The sequence below is a fragment of the Caretta caretta genome, chromosome 9 (assembly GCF_965140235.1).
Source record: "Caretta caretta isolate rCarCar2 chromosome 9, rCarCar1.hap1, whole genome shotgun sequence".
Classification (NCBI taxonomy): Eukaryota; Metazoa; Chordata; order Testudines; family Cheloniidae; genus Caretta; species Caretta caretta.
The window spans coordinates 21,996,386-22,009,772 of NC_134214.1; the positions used below are offsets into that span (position 1 = coordinate 21,996,386).

At 44.7% G+C, this 13,387-nt stretch overlaps 2 protein-coding genes across 4 annotated transcripts in view; one reads left to right on the plus strand and one right to left on the minus strand.

Annotated features, from left to right (window-relative positions):
• The window catches only part of LOC142073164 (uncharacterized), a 37,670-nt gene extending 28,579 nt beyond the window's left edge, over window positions 1-9,091 (minus strand). For 2 of the 3 annotated variants that reach the window (XR_012669863.1, XR_012669864.1), the window contains exon 1: window positions 8,698-9,091. The gene's annotated coding sequence lies outside the window, so the exon portion shown is untranslated. Of the gene's footprint in view, window positions 1-4,860; window positions 4,986-8,697 lie in introns of all 3 variants that reach the window. The other variant, XR_012669865.1, reaches the window with a different exon arrangement.
• Window positions 9,092-9,256: 165 nt separating this feature from the next.
• KPNA4 (karyopherin subunit alpha 4) overlaps window positions 9,257-13,387 on the plus strand; it is a 62,009-nt gene continuing 57,878 nt past the window's right edge. The window contains exon 1 of the mRNA XM_048862787.2: window positions 9,257-9,568. Within this exon, the coding sequence (XP_048718744.1) occupies window positions 9,500-9,568 (69 nt within the window). The 5' untranslated portion in view covers window positions 9,257-9,499. The remainder of the gene's footprint in view (window positions 9,569-13,387) is intronic.

Below are 13,387 nucleotides of genomic sequence, written 5' to 3' on the forward strand. Positions count from 1 at the left end.
GCCACAGAGTTGGGGCAGAGCAGCCAAAGGGAACAAGTTCCATGTGTGCAGGGACCATGGAGAGAGTGACCCAGCTTCAATGGCAGGTCCCTAGGTGGTGAATGTGATGTGACCAAGCTGCTGAGAAGCAGGTGCTCAAGGGGCATGAGTAGTCCAGGGAGCTCCTGTGGGAGCACTTTATGGCAGTCAGACTCCCTGGGCAGCAGCCAGCTCCAGAGGGTCTCGCCAGCCGGCACCAAGCTCCTTTGGTGCAGAAGCAAGGATGCATCAGGGGCCCGGGCAATGGATTCTCCCTAAAAATGGGAGAGCCACAAGGCCCTGCCCGTTCCAAGTCCCTGGCCAAGCCAGAGCTGTTAGGAGGCAGGCGAACAGTGCAGGAGAGGAATGCAATCCAATCTTGGCCAGAGAAGCTGTTGAGGAGAGCGGAAGGCAGGGTGTCAAGGAAGCATTACTCCTTGTGAAAGACTAAATCAATTCCATGTTGATTTTATTGTGACATAGTAATCATTGATATAATCAAGGGTTCTCAAACTGTGGGTTGGGATCCCAAAGTGGTTCATAACCCCATTTTAATGGGGTTGCCAAGGCTGGCGTTAGACTTGCTGTAGACGAAGCCCAAGCCCCACCACCTGTGGCCAAAGCCAGAGGGCTTCTGCCCTGGTTACAGGCTCCCCACCTGGGGCTGAAGCTCTTGGATTTTAGCTTCCCTGCCCTGGGATGGTAGGGCTAGGGCTTTGGTCCCCCCACCCCAAGCTAGCAGGGCTCGGTTGGGCTCAAGCTTTGGTTCCCCCATCCTGGGGTCATGTAGTAATTTTTGTTGTCAGAAGGGGGTTGTGATGCAATGAAGTTTGAGAACCCCTGATATAAAATGATTGCTGTAAGTTTAAAGTTCTTTAATATCTATATCTCATCAACTCTAAAAGGTAATGTAATTTCCATGTATGAGCATGAATCATGATATATTAGGTCAGTGGTTCTCAAATTATTTACCATCCAGCCCTTCTGTTATCAAAGGACATAAACTAAGAGGGGAAAGAGTCAACACAGTAAGAGGATGGGGAGGGCAGTTCCCCTATCTTAGAGGTGAGGGGATAGTAGAGTCGAGCCTCCATCTGAGCAGCCCTGGAAAGGCATGCATTTTTATGTGCATTAAAGGTTGTTTGGGTTTTTTCTTTCTTCAACCTGAAATTCTCCCATATACTCTGGCAGAGAAGTAGAGGAGAGTTAAAGCCAAAAGACAAACTAAAAACATTATTTTGATTTTTTAAAAAACCTTATGATTTTTGTCCCCAATCTCATTTTATTTTTCATTTCTTGAGGTTGGTAATACTTTAGTAGGTCTGTGAGCTGCAGCTCAGGAAGGAACCCTGAATATTAATTCTACTCATAACAAGCAGTAGCTGCTACTACAGTTTACTTGGGCTATGCTCTCTTTTAAATAAAGGTTATTTATCAGAATCCACCCCAGACTCCTACCTGTTACCCACCATGGAGCAGCAGAGACATTTGTGCTTGGGGCAGTTAGGGGAAAGACGACAGGCATGTGATGAAAGACACTTGACAAAGGTAATTTACGTTGAAACTATTTTATTTAACATTAGAGACCAAGGGTCAAATCATCCCCATTGTAACCCCATCATCCATGCTAAATTACATCGAGGATTAATTTGGTCTGGTAACTTTATGTAAGAATATGGAATTCAAATTTTAAAAATCAGTTTAAATGTCAATTTTTTTTCTCGGAGATTAAAAAATAAAATTAAATTTGGGGGATCAGAGGGTTTGGGTTTAATTTAAAAGCAGAAAACTTCTCTAAGGTGCTAAAAAATTAAAATGCATTTCTAGCTCAAATTGGATGGCTTGCATCTTCAATGCATATTCCATCATGTTGCTTCCTTCAAGTATACAGACCTCAGTAAGGATGGATGCAGGAGCTTACATGGAGACTTTATTGCTGTAGCAGGAGCAGATGCTCAGTGTGCACAGCCTTTTATTTGCAAACGAGCTGACAACTAGCAGAGAAAATTTGAACCACTGGTTTAGCATTGACCAGTAAGGCAACAACAGCAGCAAATAGCCCAGGAAAGATGACCACCTGCTTTGTGGGAACACTTTCATTTTTAAATGAGCAAAAGTGAGAATCTGGTTCAAATGGTACAGGGGAAAATAAAACTGCAGAAGAGGATGAAGAGGTTTGGCTGAAAGCAAACCTCACCCTTAATGGTGAAATCCTGGAGGCTGTAGTAGCTCAATGATACAGCAGAACCATGACAGTTCCAACACATGAACATTGGAGGGCAGGTGTGATACAAAGGGACACCCTGGTATTCTGTGGATAGAAATCAAGGTGGCTTTTTTGCTTTTGTTTTCCCTAGTTTAACCATATGATTGTGATCTTACTTGCATACATGTGAATCCCGATGAACTCCAGTGAAGCCAACTGTCAGTTATTATTACACCACCAGGGAAATGTTAGTTTGACTTTTTTTTTGCTCATCATGATCTATTTCTGCATGGTATAGAATTTTGAGCTTCACTGTGTTGAGAGTTCTGTGCTGACTTGCCATGGGAATCATCATCTCCCCTCTGGCTCATCAGTCCTGACGTAAGCACATTGCAGACTCCCCCATCCTTCCATCTAACAGCAAACCTCCACCCACACTTCACTAGCGCGTCACAGAAATATATCATTTATGTTTCCAAACTCACCTGCTTGCCATGGCAGAGTGAGGAGAAGTAGGGAGGGGGAAGAGTGGGTAAATATAAGGTTGCACATTGAATTTTTTGGGTATTACAATGGGGCCAGTTCTTTTTAATAGAGCTTATAGCCTGTTGTGGGGCCGTCCTAGTAAATACATTTTCTTTTTAGAAAATGATCATCAAAATCTTTTAAATACTGTACCTTCTTATACTATACATAACTCAATTTGATATATTTACTGGTTTTTGTTTTTTGGGGGGTTTTTGTTAGTGGCTGATACCACTAGATATTTGATATGGCCAGTGTCAGCAAGACTAGTTGGGTTCCAAGGCTCAGATACTCAGTATAAAACTAAAACAAATATCTGTGTGTGTCTATACGTGTATTTATTTGTGTGTGTGTGTGTATATATATATATAAATAAAAGATATCCTTAGATATCATAAGGTATCCTTCATAAGATATCCTTCCCCCAATCCACTTTTTTAATTCTAGATATTTCACTTCAAGTCTGAAATGGCATATAAACCCCAGGATTAATGAGTGTTTTTGCAGATAATTTTTATCTTCTCAGTTTAAATGTAATATTTCTTTTCTTTCTTTCTTTTTTTTTTTTGTAATAAAATGAGGGCTAGGGTTTGCTGGATCTGAAAATTCATTTTCAGTAAATCATTTTACATCAATGCACATTTGAAAAAACAAACAAACATGAGCACCTGCTGAAAGTTAGAGGGAGTTAGATCTGAAGGAGGTTTTTAAGACAACATCTTGCTAATCAACCATTAAGTTACTGCTTACTCAAGTTACAGTGCAAAATCTATAAAATGATGAACAAGAAAGAACCCATTTGCAAACTTAAAATATATTGCCTGGAAATAAAAAGTACACATTTTTATAATGGGAATTTATCAGCTAAAGTTGCAGTGTAAAGGTGCCTTAAAGTGGGCAGAAACTGCTTCCTGAGAATACCTCTTGTGTAGGAGCAGGCCCACTAAGGCAGCGTATGCACTGGTGGAAGGGCTCTACGTTGGCCCCAGTCCGAGCCCTCAGGAGGGGAGGTGTTGTGGTGTGGCCAGAGTACAGTGAACTGTACTGCACTAATTTACAGCTATCTGATGATTCCCAGGACCCACTGGGGGTGGGAGGAACCATGGGAAGCAGGGCATAAGTTGGAGTAACCTTGAGGGTGCTTTAACTTACATCAAGGACCAGGCAGGCCACTTCATGAGTGAGTAGTGTAGAGCCAGCTGCAATGACCTTATTCCACCTGAAGACTGTTTAAGCCAGCTCAGTCCCCTTTTTGCTGTTTGAGCAATGCAACAATAGATGGAATATAGACTAGGCTCTAGTTCAGTGGTTCCCAAACTGGCGTTCGCGAACCCCTGGGGGTTCGCAGAACATTACAGGAGGTTCGCCAGAAAAATTTCACTAATGGCGGCCAGAGGACCCAGGGCATTGGAGGCAACAGGTGGGACCCAGTTGCAGGGCAGACAGCCCGAGCCCCAGGGAGAACAGGGCAGGGCAGTTGGGGCTGGCAGCCCGAGTCCTGCCCCCGTGAGCGGGGGAGCCGGCAGCCCGAACCCCAGTGCTCCACGCGGGGCTGGCAGCCCGAGCTCCAGGGAGAGTGGAGCCAGGCAGTTGGGGGTGGCAGCCCGAGCCCTGCCCCCGTGAGCAGGGGAGGCGGCAGCCTGAACCCCAGTGCTCCACATGGGGCTGGCAGCCCAAGCTCCAGGGAGAGCGGGGTCAGGCAGTTGGGGCTGGCAGCCCGAGCCCTGTTGGTCAGCGAGACCTGCAGCCTGAGCTCAGTTGACTGGGGTGGTCAATGGGGTCCAGCAGCAGGAGTCCCACGGAGTGAGGAGGAAATTTAAACTTAAATCTCTGGAAATATTCATTTTTAGGAGGGGGTTCACGAGATTTCACAATTTAGTGAAAGGGTTCGTGGGCTGTTAAAGTTTGGGAACCACTGCTCTAGTTCCATGTCTCTGGACATTTGCATTTAGAACTCCACTCTGAGAAATATATTAAAGCCATAGTTTTGTACACATCACATATGTCATCCTGGAATATACCATACCTATTAAATTTGTGTAATGTACATATTTTGTTATGCTGTAAATACTTTCATCCAACTACATCCTTTTTGGAGAAACTATAAGTACCTGAGTCTCTGTACTTTTTTGGAAGATGGCATAATGTCAGGAAACCAAGGATTTAAAAGGGAGTCTGCTGTCAATCCTTCAAATCCATAATTTCTTCTAAGTATTTGGCGATCAGCAGTGCTGATCTGAGGGTAAAATGAAGCCAATGGTGAGGAAGAGTGAGAAACTGCTTGAAGAAATCACTGACAGTGAACTTTTAAGTTCTTTGCTTTAGTTATGGTTATCATACATGGAATGGTTCTTGTGCTACTCTTTAACACTATTGCAAATACTCTCCATAGTGCCCTCATGAATAAATACAATTACCATGGTATCTCTGAGAGCTAGATAAATTAGACTGTAGTTAAACATCGTAGACCTGCTTCATCCCTGATCTCTCAATTTAAGTCAGTGGAGTTACAATAAGCATAACTATATCCTCTGTGAATTATTCTCCAAATGATAACAGACCAGAAAGACAGATCAAAGACTACTGAAGGACAAGCTCCTTTCTATGAACATGCAATTTAATGGGAGCTAAGAATGTGATTCATGAAAAATATACACCCATAAGAATGTTATGCTAGATCTGACAATTTTAGAAGCTTTGAAAGTTCGGGACAGGTCTGGATTTGAATCCTCCAGGGAACAAACTGCAAGTCACAAAATAATAGAAAAATTATTGCACCATCCTCCCTATCTCACAGTTTGTTGCAAAATAATGTGGGATTAAGGTCATAGGAAGCAACAGTGGGAGGGTTTTGGGTGCTGCAGGGCAGTGGAGTGGGAAGATTTTGTGTAGGCCTGTTACAGGTTGTTGGTACTGGTTGAGAGTTAGATGTAGGGCTAATGCATCTACATTGGGGCTGGTACAGATATTGGCTTCTTTTTTCCCCCTCCCCTTCTTCTCACACCCACAGATTATTTAATCCTAGATCAAAGCTGAATTGTGGTGGTGAAATGTGGAAGAGGGGTTCAGCTCTAATGTGTTTGGATAAGAAATGAAAAGGGCAGTACAGCAGCAGGAGAGAGTAAGGAGGGAGCAAGATGTTCTTTCTTCAGGCTCCCATTGGGTCTTAGACCATATAATTTTGCTTTTCCCCTTCCACCACCATCAGTCAAGGGCCTAACCATTTGTGATAATTTAAAATCTCAGGATGTTATCTGTAAAATGTGAGCTAAACCCCAGTATTTTCAATTTCGATAAATAACTAAATAAATTTCAAGAAAGATAATTGCATTCTGCCAATCAAGGGGCTCAATTGTGCCTTTAAGACACTGGCCCATATTGAAGGATTTTTGGAGCTATAAAACTCCCAGAAATATTCTGCACACTGCTTCCCAGATCCCAGGTGCACAAGGGGAGTGACTGGGAAGCATTTATAAGTAGTTCTGTATAATAATGTGCTTTTAAGTGCCTTCCCTTTAAGTTATGAGACTAATGCCTTGGTGTTGTTATAGTGCTAACTCTTCCATGTTTTGTAGTATTTGTACAGATAGATATTATGGTTAAGAATGTAAAGCTTCTTTCATAAATTTCTTTTCACTCTAAAATTTTCAGATGATGGCCTTTTCAGTGCCCAGTAACTCAGAAACACTGGAACTTTAAATATACTAACTATATTATCAAAGCAGTATGATTGACGTCTTCAGCCTTTTGCTATCATGGCCTTTAGTCACACTTTTGATATATTTAGAAAACTTTTTCTGTGTTCTACCCTCCTGGTACACAGTGGTCAATAACTGCACATCTGAGTATTTAAGTCCCTGAATATAGTTGCCAGTGCAATCTTCTCTCCTTCATCATGTCAATGTGTGTAATTATGATAGACATGTTAAGCTAGGACAACTTGAAAGAGGGGAAGAGAGTGAGGAATTTTAAGTGTCCCACTGAAACACGCAACACAATCCTTAATCACAATAGGAGGCTTTAAAATCTGTCTGAAAACTAAAACAAACTGAGGGAGACTTCTTTCAAAGACTTACACAGAACAAGTTATGAACAGCGGGAATCATACAAGAAACTCAGCAGCAGAAGCTTCAGCAAAAAACAAGGGAGGAACTTTCCACACTAGCAAAGGAAGAAAAGGCACTTTTAACCCATTGACCTCTTCCTATTCCAGTGATGCAGCCACATTCTGCTGAGGACAATCATAAGCTGAACAATTAGAACTATTGCAAAAATGAGCTAGAACTGAAAACACAGATGGAATCTCTTGTTTCTCTGACTCAAAATGGAAAACATCAATTTGAAATTTAGCTTATTTTTTTAAAGTGACTATGAGCGCTGCCATTTTCTTGTGGTTTTACAATCATTGTGCTATTTTTTTCCTAGGCCATTACTGTAGTAAAGTAAATAAAAATATTTTCTCTTTAATCTATTAATAGTCATGAGAGGAAAATATCTCCTTTAAGTGTGATTCAGTTGCTCTCGCTGGCCATTCTATTGGTCTATGGGGCCATAGTCATCCACACATTTGTGACTGTTAAACTTGATTACTACAACTATTTCTATGTAGGAATAAACACCACTTACTTTGAAAAAGCTCCAACCCATACAAAATGCAAGCACCTATCTAGTTAACAAGACAGGTTCTTATGAGCAATGTTCCCTCTAATTTTTGACAGGCCATGTGTGCAAAAAATTTCTTCTGTGCAAAGTTTTGTGAGCATGGTGTTTCACCATGTGCACGGGGTTTAAGATCTGTGTGTGCGCGCACATGCACACAGCTTAGAGGGAACAGTGTTTGAGCCCATCATCTCAGTGCAGTACTCTCTACATCAGTGATGGGCAACCTGTGGCCCATCAGGGTAATCCGCTGGTATGCCGCCAGACCTTTTGTTTATATTTGGACAGCTACCCACAGCTCCCAGTGGCCGTGGTTCACCGTTCCCAGTCAATGGGAGCTGTGGGAAACAGCGAGCAGCACATCCCTGTGGCCCGCACCGCTTCCCACAGCTCCCAACAGCGTGGTCACTGGGAGCTGTGGGCGGCCATACAAATGTAAACAAAATCTCTGGCGGCCGGCCAGAGGATTACCCTGACGGGCCGCAGGTTGCCCACCACTGCTCTACATTATCTCCCTGGTGAACAGAGAACCAAATTTCAAATCTGTCCTGGACTCCGGATACAAAAACCATCACTTGAGTCAGCTGGCACTAGTAACTTGAGTTGGCTGCCATCACTCAGTGAATAGGTCAGACCTTGAATGAGCTTCCCGCAACAGCTGTGTGCCCAGTCCCCTCCCAGTCTCCTATGGCCCCACCCTCAAGAGCCTTGAAATCACCCAGGGGCCACACCCATCCCAGCTAGGGTGCCTCTTCCTGTGGGGTCCTGGTACGGCCACCTTGGTGTCATTGCCAGCAGGTCCCCTAGGAGTCCCTGGTACTGCCCCTGCAGAGCCCCTCTGCACCACACCCCATGAGTCCCCCTTCCCCCCAAACTCCATAAAATCTGTTATGGAGTCCCCCTCCATCACTGGGCATTCGTGGCCCACCTTACAATTTCCTTACCCAGATGTGGCCCTCAGGCCAAAAAGTTTGCCCACCCCGACTTAGGGTATCCACTGATTGCAAAGAAGCTACTGTTCTGTCTCAAACTAATCCCACTGTCACTGGGGGAGGTGCAAATTTGATGGAGGTAAAGGGGAGTTGGATAGAGGTAGAAGAAGTGACTCAGAGTTGAGAAAAAATAAGAAACAGTGAAAGCTGAGAGCCCCTGCCATCCCTAAGTGCTGGTTTCTGCATGAGCACAGGGCTAGGATAAGCAAAATACACAGTTTTGTTCTGTGGTTATTTTAAAAACATAGTGAAAAGTTTTGTAACAATTAGTAATAAATAAAAACAACAGCTACTAACCGCTTATGTGCCTCCTCCCCCAAGGCAGCGGGTGCCGCACAGTCTCTTGCCCCCCAGGCTAGAGACAGAGGGAGAAGCCCTCGCAGCTCCCAAGGTACGCGCACAGCAGCCAAGTGAGGCGGGAAGGAGGATCATGATGACATTGTTGTTGACTTTTAGCTGACTCAACAACTGAAAAAGCAGCCGCTGCAGGAGGAGAAGGAGAAGGAGGAGGAAAAGGGCACCCCGCGCCCCCGCCCTCTAAAAATCTGGGGCCCAAAATGGCTGTCCGGCTTCGGGGGAAACCCCGCCGACTACTGTGAAAGAAGCACTCTCTCCGTAACCCGTCTCGCCGTCGGTGCCTTCACCCTACGTGTCTCCGCCTCGCTCCCCACGTCTAGCGTCTTGTCCCATCCCCGCCTTCTCACCTCCACTCCCTCCCGCAACTCAGCCCCCTCCCTCCAAGTTCTTCTCTCCCATTCGCCGCCGGCCCGTGTCTCCACAGCCAATCAGAGAGCGCGGCCCGTAGGGGTGGGCGTGGCCTCGGCCGGCTAGATCGAGGCTACCTCCTCCTTTCCCCTCCCCTCCCCTCTTCCCTCCCACCTCGGCTCTGTCCCTTTGCTGGTTACCGGCACATTTCGCGGCCCAGGCAGCCGAAGCTAGCGAGCGGCCGGAAGGAAGCCAGGAAGTGCGGAGGCGGCAGTGGCAGCGGCGGCCTAGTGGCGCAGGCCGCAGCGCGGACGCGCAGGGAGTGTGAGTGAGGCGGCGCCGGGCAGGGGATCCCGGCAGGCCCGGGGGGAGGCCGCGCTCCTTCTCTCCCGCCATGGCCGACAACGAGAAACTAGATAACCAACGGCTGAAGAACTTCAAGAACAAAGGCCGCGACCTGGAGGTAGTTCCCACAGCACCCTGCGGGAGGGGCCGGGCATGGCGGCGGGACTGGGCCGCTGTGCTCTGGCGTCTCTCCTAATCCCGCGCCCGGCACCACCGCCTCCTTGCTGCTGCTGTATCAGCCGAGGGCCTGCTCTGGGGCTGAGGCCTGCACTGCCGGCTGGGGAGGGGAGGGAGTGTCTTCCCCTTTCTCCTCACGGGGGAAGCTACTGAGGTGGGGGTGAACGCGGACGGGCTGAGCCCTTCGCTTCCCCAGCCGGGAACGGGCTGTCTTCCCCGGCTCACCCGGACAGCTGTGGGGCTGAGGGTGGCTGCCCAGAGTGGGGAGTGTCTGCGCTGACGGGGGAGTTAAAGCCTTTCGGCATTTCCCTTCCGTGGGTGTCTTCCTTTGCTGTGCACCAGGGAGAGGGAGAGGAACAGGGCGGCTGCTGACGGGTGTGTGGATATGGGGGTAGGGGGACCTTTCTCGTCCTTCTCTCTGTAAGAAGCTGGTAGCCACTGACATGGAGGGAGTGCCACTTACTCTTAGCTCTTCCTAGTGCTCGTGTTATGTCTTTGCTTCAGGCTTCATGTACTTTATTTTACTGCTCCTTGTCAACCTGCGATACCGGAGGGAAGGCTTCAGCCAGCACGGTAGCCGAGTTGTTTCAATTTTTAATGTATTTGTGGAGTACCTACAGGGCAATGCATAGTTAAAATGCAAAATATTATTTATAAACTGCTCATTGCCCTAACGCGGGTGCAGCTATAGCACTATGGAAACAGTTAAAGTACAGTAAAATATATTTTGTACAACCTCACGTTGATTTGGCACTGTTATGATTTGTGTCAAGCACCATCTGGATGTCAACCACATCAATCCACCCCCTTCCCAGATAGTGATGAAAGCAGTTCTGATTTAGGCCAACGAAGACCCTCACTGAAAAGTGTCCTGTCGTTGATGGTCCTTGTTTCAGCTATAGGAGCTGCTGCATTAATACCATATGGGACAGAGACAATTAGTCAAGTACGCCAGTCCTAAGCAATTCAGAGTTTCTTCATAAAGTATACTCTATTAAAATCAGCTCCTTGCTCCCAATAGTTTCTGTGTGGAGGTCTAGTTAAGATCCCAGAACACTGGCATAATGTTATCTGCATGAAACACCACTTAAGTGGGCATCTGTTCTCTGCTTTAACTTCAGTTTCTGAATGGGCTCAACATGTGGTAAAGCATAGTATAATCTAACGTTGAGATGACACACAGGCATGGGTAGGACTATAGGAGGTCTACTTTTGAAAGTATAGGATGCATTTGCCTCTCCTTCATTAATCGGGATGGGGGAGGAATCTCTGCTACTTGGGCATGGAGGAATAATCCAGGATCCAATAATGTCTAGGTTTTGAACCTCGATCAGATACGCCAATATAATTTTTTACTTTTTTGTTTACCTGAAATGTTTGGGGATGTCAAATAATAAAATAATTGAGTGTAAAGCATTCAGGGAATAAATGATTAGTTTAATATTAAAGGATTCAGAAAATGGGGTTCTGCTGTCTGTGTAGAAAGTACCTTCCTCAACGAGATGTTCACTGGTTGCTCTCCAAATATTAAAAAACCCAAAAAACAAAAACAAGCTGTATTATAATTCCAGAAATGTTATTGTGAAGGTTTTTATTTAAAACTAACCACGTACATTTCATTCTCTTCTGTATATTTAGTATGAAAAAATATAATTGAGTTCTCTTAAATCACTACGACTACTTCTGATGCCTAAACATTGCATCTTAATGTTGGTTCTCTAAAGTTGTACTGTGTATATATGTTAATTCTGAATCCTTCCCACAAAAATCATAGGCCTTTGTAATTTGGATAACACACAGAAATGGAATGTGATAGCATGTCTAGTTTTAGTTATTGATTAAATTTTAGAGACGCATCAATTTAAAGATCACCCTCTTCTTGGGAAACTTTTTACCTGTATTTGTTTCAAGTAGCCAGTAAGATTACTATTATTGAAAGCATCTAGAGGAAAATATTTCTCTTAGCTTGTTTATTTTAGGCATTTTATAGTAATTTAACACTGTTTTTCTTCTTTGAGGGGGAAACATTTTAAAATAGGAAAATTTGTAAAACCACAGAAATTGGCAGGGGGACTTAGTGATATGTGTAATACATGTACATTGGCCAAACTGGACAGTCTCTACGTAAAAGAATAAATGGACACAAATCAGATGTCAAGAATTATAACATTCAAAAACCAGTTGGAGAACACTTCAGTCTCTCTGGTCGCTTGATTACAGACCTAAAAGTGGCAATTCTTCAACAAAAAAACTTCAAAAACAGATTCCAACGAGAGACTGCTGAATTGGAATTAATTTGCAAACTGGATACAATTAACTTAGGCTTGAATAAAGACTGGGAGTGGATGTATCATTACACAAAGTAAAACTATTTCCCCATGAAGAAAAGGAGTACTTGTGGCACCTTAGAGACTAACAAATTTATTTGAGCATAAGCTATCGTGAGCTACAGCTCACTTCATCGGATGCATTCAGTGGAAAATACAATGGGGAGATTTATATACACAGAGAACATGAAACAATGGGTGTTACCAGACACACTGTAAGGAGAGTGATCACTTATGATGAGCTGTTACCAGCGGTGGGGGGGGCAGGGAGGAAACCTTTTGTAGTGATAATCAAGGTGGGCCATTTCCAGCAGTTGACAAGAACGTCTGAGGAACTGTGGGGGGGGAATAAACATGGGGAAATAGTTTTACTTTGTGTAATGACCCATCCACTCCCAGTCTCTATTCAAGCCTAATTGTATCCAGTTTGCAAATTAATTCCAATTCAGCAGTCTCTCCTTATAGTTTGTTTTTGAAGTTTTTTGTTGAAGAATTGCCACTTTTAGGTCTGAGGTCTAGTGACCAGGGAGGTTGAAGTGTTCTCTGATTTTTTGAATGTTATAATTCTTGGCATCTGATTTGTGTCCTTTTATTCTTCTACATAGAGACTGTCCAGTTTGACCCATGTACATGGTTGAGGGGCATTGCTGGCACATGATGGCATATATCCCATTGGTAGATGTGCAGGTGAACGAGCCTCTGATAGTGTGGCTGATGTGATTAGGCCCTATGATGGTGTCCCCTGAATAGATATGTGGACACAGTTGGCAACGGGCTTTGTTGCAAGGATAGGTTCCTAGGTTAGTGGTTCTGTTGTGTGGTGTGTGGTTGCTGGTGAGTATTTGCTTCAGGTTGGGGGGCTGTCTGTAAGCAGGGACTGGCCTGTCACCCAAGATCTGTGAGAGTGATGGGTCGTCCTTCAGGATAGGTTGTAGATCCTTGATGATGCATTGGAGAGGTTTTAGTTGGGGACTTACGGTGATGGCTAGTGGAGTTCTGTTATTTTCTTTGTTGGGCCTGTTCTGTAGTAGGTGACTTCTGGGTATTCTTCTGGCTCTGTCAATCTGTTTCTTCACTTCACTTCAGCAGGTGAGTATTGTAGTTGTAAGAATGCGTGTTTATTCCTCCCTCTTCTCCCCCTCCTCTCCCTTGTCAACTGCTGGAAATGGCCCACCTTGATTATCACTACAAAGCGTTCCCCTCCCCGCCCCTCCTGCTAGTAATAGCTCATCTTACCTGATTACTCTCCTTACAGTGTGTATAATAACACCCATTGTTTCATGTTCTCTGTGTATGTAAATCTCCCCACTGTATTTTCCACTGAACGCATCCGATGGAGTGAGCTGTAGCTTACGAAAGCTTATGCTCAAATAAATTTCTCTCTAAGGTGCCACAAGTCCTCCTTTTCTTTGTACAGAGTTTAAAAATCTTCT